Source organism: Rhineura floridana, chromosome 20 (genome assembly GCF_030035675.1).
Source record: "Rhineura floridana isolate rRhiFlo1 chromosome 20, rRhiFlo1.hap2, whole genome shotgun sequence".
NCBI lineage: Eukaryota > Metazoa > Chordata > Lepidosauria > Squamata > Rhineuridae > Rhineura > Rhineura floridana.
Window position 1 is genome coordinate 16302617 of NC_084499.1, and position 17700 is coordinate 16320316.

General features: G+C 47.3%; 1 protein-coding gene across 6 annotated transcripts in view; it reads right to left on the reverse strand.

Moving 5' to 3' along the window:
• The window catches only part of GOLGA1 (golgin A1), a 35275-nt gene extending 19499 nt beyond the window's left edge, over positions 1-15776 (reverse strand). For 2 of the 6 annotated variants that reach the window (XM_061603657.1, XM_061603651.1), the window contains exons 1-7: positions 15664-15776; positions 11639-11780; positions 10699-10956; positions 8698-8788; positions 6586-6660; positions 4507-4604; positions 1124-1156 (exon numbers count right to left, since the gene is read on the reverse strand). In XM_061603657.1, coding sequence (XP_061459641.1) covers positions 1124-1156; positions 4507-4604; positions 6586-6660; positions 8698-8788; positions 10699-10833 — 432 coding nt within the window. In that variant the 5' untranslated portion in view covers positions 10834-10956; positions 11639-11780; positions 15664-15776. Of the gene's footprint in view, positions 1-1123; positions 1157-4506; positions 4605-6585; positions 6661-8697; positions 8789-10698; positions 10960-11638; positions 11781-15663 lie in introns of all 6 variants that reach the window. The other 4 variants (XM_061603653.1, XM_061603656.1, XM_061603654.1 and 1 more) reach the window with 4 other exon arrangements.
• Positions 15777-17700: the final 1924 nt, after the last annotated feature.

The following is a 17700-nucleotide window of genomic DNA, read 5'->3' on the forward strand; positions in this document are numbered from 1 at the left end:
GCAAAAGCCAAATAAGGTCTGAGAAAAGGGGAAATCGCTGGATGTTGAGCTTGGCAGCACAAAGCCCCAACTGTGCCTTTCAGGAAGATCTCTCGCATTCATTTCAGGGATTTCAAGGAGGACTCTTGCATTCATAGTCAATCTAGTCTATGTTAAGGCAACTTACTGAAAATAATTAACATGACTAACTGGGATCCATTAATTTCAATGGGTCTACTCTGAGTAGCACCTAGCTGGATACCGCCCTTAGACCTCCCACATCCTGGGCAGCGAAAAATGAGCAATTCTTGGAGTTCCCCTTGACTTGAGAGGTGGGGGCAGCCTGATCTTGTCTTTAAGGCACCTGGGCATCTCCTGTAGCTGCCGCAGCTTCTTTCGTCAAAGGGCACTGGAAGCAGAGCTGACTCTGCCTTTCAGCAGGGATGGCATCGTAACGATTTGATGCTGGTACCTAGGGATTTGGAACATGCTTCTAGTCCCAATGCTTAACCTTCATGAGATACCCTTGGGTACTAGAGGCTCCCATGTTTCTGGAGTTTTTTTAAAAAAATGTTTCTAGTCCTCAAGAGATCTGGAAGCTTTTCCGCATTGAAGTGTTCTAGGGAATGGTTTTCTTGCTTCTCTCTCTCGAGAATCCTAGTTGACATTCTCCTACCCCAGGGGAGGGGAGCCTGTGGCCCTCCAGACATCCCTGAACCGCAGCACCCATCACCTCTGGCCATTGGCCATGCTGGCTGGGACTAATGAGAGCTGTTGTACAGCAGCATCTGTAGGGCCACAGGTTCCCCATTCCTGGGGTAGAGAAAAATAATCCACCCTTTTGCCCTAGTTATTGTTCCTCAGGGAACATTCAGCTGGTAAACATGCAAGACCACATACCGCTTCTGCCCTCAAAGAATGTCCACAGGACCCAAAAGTCTAGACTATCCCAGAAGACTGAGTTCCCTGCATGGGAGGATAAACAGGCAGGGACACTATGCTGCTTATGATGTCTGTGGCACAGCTGGGAACCAAATTCAGAGTCTATTTGGGGAGAGAAGATGGGATCCTCCAAGAACCGGAGTCCTCTTGCCATTTTTGCCCACGTCTGTTTGCACATCAGGGCTTTAAGCAAGCGACTTGCCTTTTCAAGGTGAGACAGCTTCTCCCTCCATTCCTGGGAAAGAAGAAAAGGACAAGTCAACATCTGGGCGCCGGAGGGGTTCTACCAAGGGAGAAGCTAGGAACAAGCCAGGGAGCAGCACAGCCTGTGAGGGGAAAAGCTCAGAGCCATCTGTCTGACACAGTGCAAAGCAGCAACAGCAGGTGCCGTTATTACATCACAGAGAGGCTCCCTTCCTTAAAGGGACGGTCTCAGAGGGAAAGAGCATCACACCTGGAGGGGCCATCTCCAGAAGAGGAGGGATGGAGAACCAGGGCCCCTCCACATGTCGTTGGGCTCGAACTCTCATCGTGCCTGATTGTTGGCTGTGCTGGCTGAGCTCGATGGGAGCTGGAGACCAGCACCATCTGGAGGGCTGCTGGTTCCCCAGCCCTGCAGGAGACGAACAGAAAAAAAAGGATGGGAACATGCGTTTAGGCACATAACAATTCAAGGCAGGTTTAACCCTTCTGCGATGAGCATTTCCCTCTTAAAACATCACCCCTACTAGGCCTTATTGTGGAACATGGAAGCCACAGCAGCACAAGTGAGGCTTCTCAGACATCTGCATTCTGATCTAACAGCAAACCATGGTTTCCTGTTAGAACGTGAGCAGGCACGAACCTCAGGCTCAGGTGCTCCCTCCTTCCCTTCTCCATGAGCAAGCAGAGGAGATCAGTAGCATCCGGAAGCATTTTGCAGCCAACCATAGTTTGCTGTTTCACAAGAAGTTGGCAAGCTATGGCCTATCTGTAAAGCTGAATCAGACCATGGTTGGAGATCCAGAATCTGCACAAATGGTAGTTTGCCAGATTGTATGCAATGATGATCGGAAGCTTCTAATTTCCTCCCCTCAAGCACGTGGAAGAACAGCCTAGGAGCCTGAGGCATGTGCCGGCTTGCAACCATGGCTAGCCATTACGTCTGAATGCATACAACACCTCTTCAAGCAGCAAAGAAGCTTGGAGTCACCCCAAATTGAACTAAAGCAACAGAGATGAGTGGGCAGGCAAACCTTGCTCCTCTTCAGCAACCAGACAGATAAAAATGTATGTATTTATTACATTTGTATCTTGCCCTTCCTCTCAAAGGAGTCCAGGATGGCAAACATCAAAATGTTATAACAGTGCAATTTAAAATGAAATTAAAACATATCTAAAACCATTTACAAAGCAAAGAGATGCACTCAGTTATTAATTTCACAGCTGCCACGCCCAGTATCTATCAACCATATATAGATGTTTTAAAATTTCTCCTGAAAGTCACTCACGAGGGAGACAGATGCACCTCACCAGGAAGAGCATTCCACAAACACGGAACCACCACCAAGGAGGTCTTGTCATGGGTCAATGCCAACCGGGCAGCAGCAGTTTTATGTGCTTGAATCCACTGACTTTTTGTTTCACTTGTCTTTACATGTTTTTATGCTGCTATGTTTCTGGTTCTAGATTGTATTTTTTGTTTTAATGATGTTGTTTTGTACATTGCATACTGCTTAGAGATTTTTAAGTAGTAAGCAGCTTATAAATGCTTTTGAATAAATAAAACAAACAAAAGCCATGGAAAATCAGAAACAACACCATGCATGTTGAATTCTTTCCACCAAATGTACGGAAAAAACCCAGCAGAGGGGCAGAAACCCAGGCAAAAACAGGGTTCTGCCAGAGGGACCTTCTTCCACCCATGGTGGGAATGCCCACCTATATACAAATTTTGGTCTGATGTATATCTGGAGATCTTTGATGGCACTTGCCTCTCCTTACTGAACTTGTGGGATGCTCAAATGAAAACCTTCTGTGCAAACGAACTTCTGACATGGTTGTTGATGGGTGCTAGACTTTCCGTAGCACAGAAGTGAAAGACAGCGCAGGATTTAAATATACACCAATGGTACCAAAACGTACGGAATTTGGCTTCATCAGAAAAAATAACCCATGATTTGAGGGTCTCCAGTAGCTTGGAGAACACAGAGAATTTTTACGTGGTCTGATGGCACTTTTTTCATATGCTGTTGTCACCAATACCCAATATTCTTTACCTACACCAATGCAGGAGCGTGGACATCATAATCACTTTCTGTTTCTGTCAAGGATCTCTCTGTGTTAAATTTATACAGGGGGGTCTTGTTTCTGATGTTTTGTCTGGATTGTTTTTTTGGGGGGGTGCATTATATGAACATATGTTCAATAAAAGTAATAGGGTTCAGTTATTCAGTCATGCCAAGAACTTGTCAGGCTCATACTTTGCGTAAGGTTCTTTATGAGCTGCTATGAAAAGAATGAGCCCCTCCCTGATTCCAGGCTGCAGGAAGAGAAAGCTGGGAGAGGACGCCCACACTCAAACCACTAGTGCCTTAAACCGGTTTGGGAAGTGCCAGCAATGAAGAGGTATTTGGAGGACGTTATTAGAAAGTGCTGAAAAAGTTGCTTCCTGGTTCTGAGCAACACCTTAAAAAAAAAAAAAGGAACTCTGGAGTGTAATCTTACAAAAGAAGGGGGCATTGTAGGAGGTATAGACCTCTAGGTTAGATTAATGTAATGCATTACACATGGGGTCACCTTTGAAGACGGTGCGGGAACTGCAGCTGGCACGGAATTCTGCGGCCAGATTGCTGACTGGGGCAAGACAGTCAGAGCGTACAAAACCAATTCTGGCATGACTAGATTGGCTATCAAGTAGTTTCCAGGTTCAATTCAAAGTGCTGGTTTTGATCTATAAAGATTCATGCAGCTCAGAACCTCAGTACCTTAGGGACCACTCCTCATGTGAACTAACCTGGCCCCTGCATTCATCATCTGAGGTCCTCCTCCATGTGCCCCTCTGAGGGTGACATGGAGGGTGGCAACACAAAAACAGGCCTTTTTGGTGATGGCCCCCCATTTGTGGAATGCTCTCCCCAAGGAATCCCACCTGGCATCATTAACATCTATTTTTAGGTGCCAGGGAAAAAAACTAAGGCTCTTGGCCCTTAATTTGGGGGGTATTAGGCATACGTATGGCCTCTTTCTTGCTTCTCTTATAGTGGGGTGGGGTGGGTTAGACCTGCCTTTGTATATATATTGTGGATGCATTTGGGGCTTATCATTTTGTTCTGGTTGTTTATTCGTAGCTTTAAAGTTTGTATTATTTTGTAAGTTACTCTGGGTCACTTCCCATGAAAAAAAGGAACTAATAAATGTGAACAACAACAACAGATGCACACACACAGCTGCATTGGATGCATTTCTAAAGGTTACTACCATTACTGAAAAAATAAGAACCGAGCAGCATGGGGCTGTCCAAGAAAACTTGTTCCTCTCCCCAGGAACGTTTTGCACCAGCTATTTTAGGGGTGAAACTCCTGGCACCAGAGAATTCTGACTTACCTGGTCCTTCTTCTCTAGTGCCAAGGCCATCCCTTCCGCCATCTTGGCTGTGCTGACCTGATGAGCCTCATTCTGCTCTTGGAGCTTCTTCACAAAGGCTGTGGATGACAACACAGCTCATCAGCCTGAGTAACACCAGGGCGCTGCAAGGGTTGGGCTGAAGGCTCAAACTCATTCCATAGTAAGAACGTAAGACACGACTGGTTCATCTGCTTCAATATTGTCTACACTGCCTGTCCACGGCTCTCCAAGGTCATCAGCAAAGGGTTCACTGCCATCACTTGCTACCTGAAAAAAGTGGTGGCTGATGCCTACTGAGGTCGGTAGGGCGGAAGGCAGGAAGCCCAACGGTAGGCAGAGCCAGAGCCATTGACTGGCAGAGCCCATTCATTCTAATTTTGTCCCCATCCTCCTCCCTGCAGAGTTCTACAAGGGCAACACTGAGACTGAGGAAGAAGCTGACATGTAGTGCCACCCTATGGACTAGTTATACGTAAGAAGGCAGGCTGATGGCTAGGGATAGATTGAGACTGGTGGGGCACTGCCCCACTCACCCAAACAGGCCAGCCTCCTGCCTGAAATCCTTTTAATTGGAGAATCAAGACAGGATCTTCCATGCGCAAAGCATGTGTTCTGCTACTGGGGCTTTGGAAGTTTCCCACCAGCAGAATGTCAGTCCACAGAATGAGAGATGAAAGGAACTCTTTGACAGGACCAGTCTAGAGTGACTTCCTACCCTGCTTCTCTGAAAACTTTTGAACTTGGCATAGGTCCTTCACCAGGAGGAGGCAACTGCAGAGAGCTTTGTATGGAATTGCCTACGGTTTGCTGTCCATTGGACTTCTCAGCACACAGAATAATTTACAATGCTCTGCCTCATTTCTGTTCCCTCCCTCCAACTGCACAGCAACTCTGAAAGCTACGTTGTACTGACTGACATCAAGATCCGTCTCTCTCCTTTGTTCAAATCTCACATTTTGTCTGCTCCCCCACAACAGAGAAAGCAAAGGAGGGCCGCTCAGATGTAATGCCAAACCACTGTTTACCCATCTCGAGAATCACATGCTGACTCCTCCCCACAGGTACCACTATTTTTTGCTACCTAACAGCCAAACTAAATGCTGTGTCTGCCTACAAATCAGGATGTGATCCTAATTTGCAGGCAAGCACAAACCATAGTTTATGTCACTGGACAAAACAACAAACAATAGTCAGATATTAATCAGGATCAACAACACAGAACTGAGTCATGTGAGAGGAGGAGGGAGAGGAGATGGCAAGCAATCCCAAAGCTGCTTGGGCTCATTCTCATAACGTCAAACCATGGTTTGGCATTCCATCTGAACAGCCTCACAGTGTTTCTTTGTAGAGCAAGGACGGGGAACCTGTGGCCCTCCAGACATTCCTGGACTCCAACTCTCATCATCCCTGCCTATTGACCATGCTAGGGCTAGGGCTAGGGCTGATGGGAGTTACAGTACAGCAACATCTGGACAAGGTCCCTGTCTCTGTGTTCCATTTTGTAAGGTTTCTTTTTAATGGTAAAGTCATAATTCCAATAAACAGAGCTTTGCAGTTTTACGCACCAGGGAGAAAAAAAATTCTGCGACAAGAGTCTGGATCCTAGAAGGATGCTGTTAAACAGTAATTTATCTGTCAATAACAATCATCAAAATGTTTTGCTAAAAAAAGGTTACACCATACAGTTTTCTGCTGTTTAAGACTATGACCTATCTTTGTTTGCTCACCCATTTATTTACATGTGAGATATAGGTATAGTGTGCTTTTAATATATCTATATACGCAACAGAGAGTAGGCAAAAAACCTCCAGGAATACCAGCTCCCCGCCATCTCCCTGCAAGGCTCCAGCCAATACACAGCAGCTTCTTTATTCACTATAAATCAGGCAGAAACAAGGGCTGCTATTTGACAATTCACACTCCTGAACTGCAAAGTCAAAAAGAGCCAGTCCCCTCTGTCCCTAGACCAGAGCACTGAAAACAAAGACGGTTTTACTCTGCGCTTTCTGAGGCTTCTAACCCCTTCTTAAAGGGAAAGGGGGGGAAATGAGTACGTACAATCCTGATGCGTCTCTAACGCGTTCTCAAGCTTCTCCTTAATCTTCTGTAAGTTTCTGACCTGCTCAGCGTAATCTTGGGAGGAGGCAGCAGTGGCACCAACCGGAGGTGGATCGACAGGTAGGGAAAAGGCGGGGGGGGGGATAAGCAGAGGGAGACAATGGTGAGTGAAGAGGAACAATGATTTCCTTTGTTTGAAAGTCATTTCTGTTGAGGAAGGCAAGGCAGGCAGCCTCACCTTGACAAAACAACATACATTCATTGAACGTTGTGGATGAAGGCAGGAAGAGGTGCAGACCGAAGGAAACGGTCTTCGTCTTGCCAGAAACCGGGAATCACATGCAGCCCAACACTGAAAGGATGGGGCCCGTTACCGAGCCAAGCAAGGTACGCTTGAGACTGACATGGCCTCCCCACTCTCTTTAAAGCCCATCAGAGTGGCCTCACAGCAGGTCAGTTTGTTTAGCCAATTGCAAAGGGCACTTCAAGATCCCCCTTGTGGTAACAACCCCCACCTACATGGACAGTTTAACCATGAGGCTGAGGTGGCCCCAGCACTAAGCAAAAGTTTGACTGCTTTTAGACACACTCCTCTCTGTATCCCTAAAACCCCATTTCAGTTGAAAGAGGCCAAAAACCTCTTGCGACCAAATAAAAGAGGTGTGCTTCCCGTAGCCTGCCATTACTGTTCCAATTTACAGGAAGGGTTAAGGTTTTGAATGACCCTAGACGTGTTAAGGGGCTCTTATTGGTTCAAAGCACCACCGATTCAAGCCCCTAAAACCATGGCCAATAGCAAAGGATGATGGGAGTTGTAGTTTAGTGACATCTGGAAGGCCAAATGTTCCCCACACCAGATCTAAGATCAACCTGGCTCAAAGAACGGAGGCAGTTTCCTCATCATATGATTATTTTAAGTGGTAAGGGCTTTTAAAAATAGTGATAGCCTATCTAAGGGCACATGCTGGTAGGACAGCTGCAGTCTTACAACAGGAGACTGCAGAAGTGAAATTAAAAACAGGAAGCTTCTGGGGGGGTGGGTGATCATGATAGCAATGGGTCAGGTACCTTTTTCAGCATGGGGGCTGCATTCCCTCGCAGACAAGCTTCCAGGGCAGGGGGCGGGGCATGTGCCAGTGGTAGGTGGAGCCAGAAGCAAAAGTGGGCGGGGCAACGGATGTGATTCTTACTTTTGCACAGCAGGTGACCTTTCCAGCCACATGAAAGCCTTTAAGCAGCATCCAATGTTAATCCTGCTCAGAGCAGGCCCGTTGAAACCAATGGGCATGACTAACTTGGGTACGTTAGGAACACAGGAAAGCTGCTTTATACGGAGTCAGACTACGGGTCAGTCTAGCTCAGTACTGTCAGCACTGACCGGCAGCGTCTCTACAGGGGGGGTTCAGGCAGGGGTCTCTCCCAGCCCTTCCTGGGGGTGCTGGGGACTGAGCCTGGGACCTTCTGCATGCAGAGCAGATGCTCTGCCACTGAGCTGCAGCCGCTCCTCAAGGGATGTCAAGAATGACATTCAGTCTTTACTGAGCATTTGTTCCGATTTGTTTGCAGGCCAATTACGTGACAACGAGCATTTGTCCTGACTTCCCCACAAGGTGTTCACACCTCTTCCCACAAATTAATTTCAGTGGGTCTACTCTGAGTAGAACTTAGCAGGAGACAACGCAGAGGTTTCTACACATGAATACGTACCTCTCCATCCAGGCAGGTGCAGGGAACCGCTGACCCTCTAGATGTTGTTGAACTACAACTCCCACCATCCCATTGGCTGTGCTTGCTTGGGCTGGTGGGAGCTGTAGTTCGGCAACATCTGGAGGGCCGAAGGTTCCCCACACTTGATCCAGGCACGCGAGGAGCATTATCACATTCAAGGACACAAGCAGGCAAAAGCACTCGAGACCGGCAAGGGACTCAGCCGGGAGAGAGTCCCAAGGTCCAGATAAGCAGGCGTAGGGGGCCGCTTCTGAGCCACAGCCCCTCAGGGGTTCTCCATCCCTGAACTTTTGAGTCGGAGATGGTTACGACTCCTGAATTTTGTTCATCCAGGAGGAAGCCCCTGCCTTCTTAAGCCAGCGCCGCATACGACAAGGAGCATACCTGACAGCTTGACTTCCAGCTTCCGGATTTGTTCATTCCTTCGAAACAGCTGAGACGAAAGGTCTTCCCTGGAGCTGCTGCCATCGGAGGGCTTGGCAGGTTAAAAGGACACACGGGAAACACTTACTTTAAAAATTCAAAAATGACCAGCCCAACAGAGTCGGGCACTTCAGTGACAAACAAAGCCCCACCATCTTGAAACAGGCTCTAAGGGACCAGAGGACCCCCCTCCCCTTCTCCAGTGGCTAACCTGGCACTAGGAGATAGGCTTCGAAAACCAGGGAGAGGGAGAGAGAGGGAGAGAGAAGAGGAAAAGGGCACTTCCAATTATACTCTTTTCAAATCACGTGGAATACCGTTTGTTCCAGTAGCAAAAACTGCACATCTACTCATGGGAAAGGCAGAAATATGTCACAATGCTCTCAGTTCCTCTCGTGCTATTACATAGCATTGCATTTGCTGAGCGTGCTTATTCCTCTCAACTCAGCACTGGGATTGCTCCATCCTTCTGGGATGTTCTATGGCTTGCAAGCAAGTCCTATGTTCTTTATACTAAACTGGGGGCGGGGGAAGTCTCAGTTTTCACCCTTGAAATGGGGGGGGTAGTTCCCAGCATGAGCTGGAGCAGGAGGGGGGGCACATGGCCCACTCTCTGGAAGGCCCTCAGGAACAAGCATCCAATCACACCCCCAGGGAGTGGGGTAGGGAAATGTGTGAGGCTGCAGTTAGGTCATATTCACCCCTCCCCCAAATTTACACCACGCAAGTTTACTATAAAGGCAAATACTGATCGAAGCTCAATTTCAGGCGATTCAGGACAGACAAAAGAAAAGACTTCTTCTTACACCGCAGAGTTACAACATGGAATTCACTCCCGCAAGAGTTAGTGAAGTTGGAACTTCAAAGCACCCTGCAGGCAGAAGTGCACTGCCAAAATGTTTTAGCAGGGGTTTTCAGTGCAAGCCCTTTTGTGATCAGGAAGAGGTTTGCACTGAACTGGACTAGAAAGAGGGCTTTTTCAATTGTGGCCCCCACCCTATGGAACTCCCTTCCAAATGATCTCCGCCAGGCCCCCTCTAAAATGAGTTTCCACCGGGCCATGAAGACCTGGCTCTTCAGGCAGGCCTTTGGGGTGGGCTAGATTTTAACATCATTGCTTTTAGATTTTAATGTTATTGTATTGATATGTCATTTTGTGCTATTTTGCTTATTTTGTACGTCGCCCAGAGTCACTGGTTAGCCAGCCAGATGGGCGACTAAGAAATCCAATAAATAAATAAATAATAAAATAAAACTGTCAACCGGAGCAGGATTCAACCCCTTGGTCATCAGTTGACAAGCAGGGGGTCAAATGCTGATGCATGTGAGAGTCTAAACACCAGAGTGACATCAGCTGATCGACAGATAGGCGTGGTGTTAAAACAATGGCCTCGTGGGCCAAACTGGAACCCCTGGAGATTCCCCCGCACCTGTTTTACTGCTTTGATGAAAACTGGGCAGGACAATCAGGTGCTGGATTCAGCCTGCACCGCCAGCGCACAGCCTTGGCACAGTCCATCCATCCCTTACCCTGGACAAAAGGAGTTTGCCCTACGACATTCAAGAGGAGCAAACCGCACCAGAGAACTATTTGCGGGTTTTTTAATGTTCATTTTTGTATTCTGTAGACTTCAATATGCTACGGCCGTACTACCCTGAACATGCCCAATGTCATCTGATCTTGCAGCTAAGCAGGGTCAGGCCTGGTTAGCACTTGGATGGGAGACCGCCTGGGAATACCGAGTGCCGTAGGCTTAGAGGAAGGCAATGGTAAGCCACCTCTGAATACCTCTTACCATGAAAACCCTACGAATATATCCAAAAAAGATTCATAGGGTCGCCATAAGTCATAATCGACTTTAAGGCATATAACAGCAACAAAGACTTCAATATAAAATGGAGCAGGCCAATGCATCATTGCCTTTAGAAATGAGACAGCTGAATGCCACCCCTGGCACTTACGAAGTCATCCCCCGAATCGGCTCCTGCGGATGTGATCGACTCCTTGCTGACTGATCTGGGCATTCTGGCCAGCCCTCCTGGCCGCGGAGCGGTCGCTGCCTCTTCCGCAATCTTCTTCTTCAGTTTTGCAAACATCTTCCCTCAAAGGCAGGATCGCCCCAATTCAGATGGCCGGCACATACATACAGGCAGAAGCCTAGGCCAGATTTCTCTTTCATCCGGTCACTTTCGCTCCTTCAAGGGGCTCATAGCCCAGCACTGCTTCAAAATTAAAAGACAGAGGGGGTGGGCACCATTTATGAAAACCACTAAACTGTCTTGTCAAATTGAACACAGACCAGGCGAGCCACAAGAATTAGTTTAAGAGCAGTGACCAAGGCCATGATTAAAACCTCTCACTGAACTTCTCGTCCCAATTACACAGGAAGAGAAGCCAGAGCCCAAAAGCTCAGGAAGAGGTTAGGATTGCTCACATCACACTAAACCACAGTTTAGCACTATGTTTGAACTCTGTCAATGAATGAATACAATGCAAGTCAAACTGGACCACTGGGACGGATACAATCCCAATCAAATCTAAAAACAAAGTTGCAATTAACTTATTTTCGAGGAACTGTCTTTAGGAACCACATATTTATGCACACAGCTTTCAGGTACGCTAGCATCAGTATATTAACAGTTTTGAGTACCTTCATTTCCCCCCTTTTTTAAGATATGAGAAACGTATGCTACTCAGTTGTGTTTTACAATATTTCCAAGTATTCCACTAATTTTTCCCCAAGCAGCACCCTGAATTAATTTTAATATAACATTTAAGACACACAAAGTGCCCTTGCTTTATTTCCCCCCTCCTAGTCTAATTTACTTAAACAACCCATGGTTTGAAGTTGGCTTGTTCAGGCTCATCCACGTAGCACTAAACCATGGTTTACCAGCTCACCGTAGGTGGTTGGATTTGAAACAAGCCACGTGTGTGCGCACTCTCTCCACTCATGCACCAAACACCCAGACATCTGGAATACATTCCTAGGCCTCAAGCCAGGTGGCACATCTTCCTGGAAAAGTATATTCAGGACATCTTCCTGGAAAAGTATAAATAGCAGCTTAAAGAAATTTAGCACTTTCAGGTGATCGCAGGGGAAAGTTTTTGAAAAGCTGCTCTGAAAACTGCCACAGCACGTGTTTTTGTAACACTGGGAGAGACAGACATCAACCAAAGACCTACTTGCTGGACCAGGTTCAGCTCATCACATGCCGGTCTCAGATTGCTGGTTATTGTCTAACCCAGGGGCTCCCAAACTGTGGTGCGTGGACCATCACTGGTCAGCAAGCTTCATTCAGGTCTGTGGCATGTCCATATTAAATATTCATATTGATTTTTAATTGAACGTTTATTGCTTTTTTTCCCTTTTGTTGTATTTTATTGTATTACCATTTGAATTCTACGGAATGCAAATTGTAATACAGTAAAATACAATATAGTTTAAGAGCAGTGACCAAGGCCATGATTAAAACCTCTGAACTTTAACAATCATACAGCTTCTAGCACAGTGCATTACAATTGCTACAACAGGCAGAAAAACAATCAAGTAGTCCACCAAAGCCACCAGCAATTTCAAGTGGTCCGTGGGGAGTTTGGGACCCACTGGCCTAAGAGGAGATGGACCTCTTAGTCAACCAGCTGCAGCAGGAGAATTGCTATGGAACAGCTGCTCACACAAATGCTCCAAGAACTCACAGAGCAGCAAAAGGAGGTTGAGCAACAGAGGTTGCCGAGTCTGTGCAGCAAAAGAACCACAGAAGGTGCTGAGCTGTGGTTTCATTGCTTGCCTGTGGCCTGATGGGCCGTTCGCTGCACCAAGTCGCGTGCTCGCTCATGTGCAGTGTTGCCACTTCTGAATCTGCAGGCTTCAAAGCATGTTGGAAGTCACGGGGAACCCCACCCCATCCAGCCCTGCTAGTGACATATGGAGGCGGCACAATGTGGGTCAGAAGCAAAAATCAGGCCCCCAATGGAAGAGAAAGGGATGGAAGGAGATGTCCGATTCAAGCCACACCAAATGGAACCTTCTCCTCATGTGGCCTCTCTCCCACCTACCTGAACACCATCTCCCTGAGCAACCATGAATTATTCACTGGGTTTCTTGGCAGCCCTGCAGGAGCTGTATAGGACACAGGACACCACCGGACTGACATGCTCATCCTCAAAGTGCTTTGTGTATCAGACTGATCTGCAATGGTAATACCAGATGGGCAACTACAGTCTTTGCCATATGCTTAACTCTGCCCTCTCAAGACATCCGCACAGTTAAAACTCCACAAAGACCCTTCATCTTGCATCCAATGGATGACTACAGGTCCCAGGCTATGGTCTGAAGGCACATAAGGCCAGCTCCCTGCCGAAGCTAAGCAGGGTCAGGTCTGGTCAGTGCCTAGATGAGAGACTGCCTAGGAACCATATGTAAGCCGCCTTGGGTTTCTATCAGGAAAAGAAAGGCGGGGTATAAATGTAATAAATAAATAAATAAATAAAATACTACTGCTCTGGCCTCCCACGAGCCAGGATCAACCAACACTTAATAAGAAGTGCCACAGCTCAAGCGTGCCTGGAAATCACCATCGCCAGCTAGGAAGTCCTCTGACTCTAGAAGCGCGTGGGATGAGGGCAGCGAATGACAAGTGGCAGGCAACCTTAAAAAAAAAAATCAAGCCCAGACATTTGTTTTATTGTTCCTAGTTGCTACATAATGCTCTTGATGTCATGAGCCACTTTATACATTAATTCCTGAAAAGCATTATTTACTGATTCATGATTGTTATACACAGACAGCTCAGTACATGGTCAGGGGCACTCTTATTTATATATTCTAGCTTCAAGAGACACAAATTAAGCCTTTACTAAAATGCTGTTTGAATTTCTTGCTGTACTGATCTTTCCACTAACTCAGAGTAATGTTAATACCTACACACCATCACCCACTATGGGGGGGGGGAGTTCCAGCCTACAGGTCTAATTAGGCCTACTAGGCCTCTGAATTTGGCCCAATCCGCCATTTTAGACAAATGCCCAACTGTCAGTCAACTGACACCATGTGATGTCAAGCAGAGATATCTGTTATCTCCAATCTAAGCACTAAGTGCTAAGATGGGAAATAAGGGAGCTCTTTTCTTTTAGCACTAAGCACCACAGTAATATTTACAGTACTGTATTTGCCCCCATCATTCCCTTACTGCAGAAGAGGCAACCCCCAGAGGAGCTGCTATGTTGAGATATACTTCCATCCATTACATTTTTCTTACAGAAAAGACACTGCATGGCTGGCACACATGCAAGCTGTGAGAAATGCCACCGTTGCACACGCATGCAGATGCACATACACATATATACACAGCAGTCTGCATGAAGGCTGCATGCTCTTTCCATGTTTTCAAAACTTTTGATCTTCAAGGGAAGATTTTCCACATCCATTCATCTACCATGGAAGTTCTACGAGTCTGCCACAAAAACACATGACAGAAGCCTGTAGTTCTTCCTCATTTAACCCAGAATTACTCTTTCTGGGGGAAATCCAATAGATTCTGTTTGTAAATTAAACCCCCTCTGGAAAGACTCAAATTAATACTAGCAATAGGGATTAATACAAAAGGGACAGGTGGCTGTGCTGGTTCATAAGGAAAAGAAATACAAGAGTCACTGGGCCATCATACCTTTATTTGGGTCAACTAAAGCATCACAAGACAGTGACATAGCTTTTAAGTTACACAGAACTTTTCATCAGACTGACTGTACAAAACCAGGTCTTGGGGTGGGGTGAAAAGAAAAAAGGCAAGGGTTGTTAAGAGTAAAAAAGAGAATTAACTCTTTTCTTTCTCTTTATGAAAGCCAGTGTCATATAGTGGTTAGAGGATCAGACTAGGACCTGGGAGGCCAGGGTGCAAATCCCCCACTCAGCCATGAAGCTCACTGGGTGACTCTGAGCCAGTCACCGTCTTTCAATTTAACCCACCTCACAGGGTTGTTGCAAGGATAAAATGGGGACAGGAAGAAGCATGTATGTACACCACCTTGATTTCCTCGGAGGAAAGGTACCATATAAATGTAGCTAATAAACAAACAATCACGCCCACCTTTTTCCTCTTCCCTCCTCACACCCTTTTCCTTTTGCACACAGCCTAAAGAAGCAGCAAAGCACCAAAGAACACAAAACCTTTCTCACTACAGGGAAGGGTGTCAGTGGGTAGAGCACTTGCCTTGCATGCTTAAGGTCCCAGGTTTAACCACTAGCATCTCCAGTTAGGGCTGGGAAGGAATCCATGTCTGAAACTCTAAAGAGCTGCTGTCAGTCAGTGCAGACAGTACTGAGCTAAATGGACCAGTGAGTCTGACTCAGGAAGTTTCCTATGTTCCTACTGTTGCTCGGTTCTCATAAATCTATTACCCAACCACAAAAATGGGACATTTGGGGGGGGGGAGTAGATGGCCAGTAGTAGAAAATGTTTAAGGCTTTTTTAAAAAGATGTTTTGTTTTAATGTATTTTAAAGTATGTTTTTAAAATATTTTAGGGTGTTTTTAGTGTTTTTGTGTGCTACCCTGGGCTCCTTCTGAGAGGAAGGGCGGGATATAAATGTAATTAATTATAGCTATTGTAATTATTACATAATAGTTATTGGGGTAGCCACGTCGCTCCGTTTACCTGACTGCACCAGGTTGCCTGTCTGCCTCGCTGCAACCACGGTTGCCGTGCTAACCCTAATACCCGCGCAACCCCTTCCCAGTTACCGTATTTACCCTCGCACCTTCCATTCGCTGCCACAAACACTGAGACAAAAGTCCAACTCCAGACCCCATCAGCGCCCGCAAACCTCCAAGACCGTAATACACAGACATTGCGCAAACCCCTTAAACGCTCGGGAGAAGAAAACAAAAGAAAAAGAACAAGCGTATCAACCCCCTCACAACTCACCAGCTGCTCCTGACAGAAGCGACGCCTCCAAAGCCACTCACGGCCGGACCCAGAAACGCTGTCTCCACCGGCTGGCGGAAGTGACGCGGCAGAAGGGAGCGAGGACGCGTGCGCAAAGGGTGAACGTGGAACTCAAGAGATAATGTGGGTGGGGACGCTTTCACTTCGGGGGCGGGGCAAGAGGAGAGGCCCCTCCCCTCGCGTGACTGGAAAAAGAGCGGGCAAAAAAAAAAAGGCGGCCGGCGGTTACGTCAACGCACCCCTCCCCCGCTCCCATTCGCCTCAGAGAGAAGCTCGCTGAGGCGCTTGAGAAGCGGGAAGGGAGCGGTGTTTAAAAGGAATGACGGGCACCTACGTGTATGCACACAATAAAAAGAAGCACACAACCGTTCAACACTCATGTTCTCCCTGCTGAACAATGCCCATAAAAAGCAAACTTGGCTTAACTGCCCGGAGCCAGGGTCGCTAACCTAGGTATGGGGGAACTTGTGGCGCTCCGAATGTTGCTGAACGACGACTCCCATCAGCCCTGGCCGTCGGCCATGCTCTCTAGGGCTGCTGGGAGATGTAGTTCGGCAACATCTGGAGGGCCCAAAGGTTCCCCACTCCATGAACTTTAAATGAATGTGAGCCTGGTTGGCCTCTGAGAACAGGATGCTGGACTAGTTGGGACCCTTCTGGCCTGATCCAGCAGCCAGGTTTTTCTCAGCTGTGATAGCTGACAATGGAACCTCCACACCCAGAGGCAGCCTACCTCTGAACACCAGTTGACAGGCACCACAAGTGGGGGGAGCACTGTGTTGCTCAGGTCCTGCTTGGGGGTTTCCTACTGGGCCATCTGGTTGGCTACTGTGAGAACACAATGTTGGACTAGATAGGCCACTAGCCTGATCCCACAGGCTCTTCTTATGTTCTGGTACTGAACATGCAGATCCACAACTGTGCCCTCTCATAGGAACATAGGAAGCTGCCTTATACTGAGTCAAACCACTGGTCCATCTAGCTCAGGATTTCAAACTCTACACTGTCCCCAAATGTCCTTGACTACAACTCCCATCATCTCCGGGCGCCTTAGCCACTGGCCAAGGGATCATGGGAGTTTGGAGTCCAACAACATCTAGGGACCCAAAGTTGAAGAATGCTTGCCTACACTGACTGGCAGTGGCTCGCTAGGGTTCTCCCTCAGCCCTACCTGGAGATGCTGGGGACTGGACCTGGGACCCTTCTGCATTCAAAGCAGATGCTCTACTAGCTGAACCATGGCCATAGCCTCTTTAACCAACTCTTAAGGGGGGCACAGGGCCTTATACCTGCATACCACCCTACTGCTCCTGCACATGCTGTAGGAATGAAAGCCAGCAGCCACAGCTCCTAAGAGCTGGATGCCTACAGAACAGGCAGAAGATGTCGTGTGTATACAGAACACGACTGGGCCTGGAGTAGGGACAGGGGGGAAACCTGTGGCCCTCCAGATGCCGTTAAACTACAATTCCCACCATCTCCAACTGCTGGCTGTGTTCCACAGCCTTGGCCTACAGTACTATCTGATCTTTTCAAAAGAACTGCTGAAGAATACACAAGCACCACATCCAACTCTACTGCAACTCAGAAATCAGTCTCTCTCTCACACACACACTTTAGTCCCAAGATGGTTCTGCAAGAGGAAAAGATGTCTCTGCTGGTAGGGGATGGGACCTTCCCCCTTCCCCACACACACAAAAAAAGCCTTGCTGACTAATTTCCTCCTAGTTTCAAGATCTCCCCTCTCCATCCTATCCCTCAGTAGACGTTTCCAGGGCTGGTTTCCTTTTGGCACAGAGAGCTTAATATTCTGTGTGTAGATGTGCAATTGAACAGACACTTCAAGCTACAGAGACAGAGAAGGCAGGCCTAGGTATAGTTAGTCGTTCTGAAGCAAACTGCAGCTTTCTTGCACTTTTTACCAAACAGCTCCAAAACAGAAGAATTCACCCTTTAGCAGGTCTCCTGTGCCTCTTTATACCTCCCAGGCCTATGCCAACATACAAACAGCTGGAG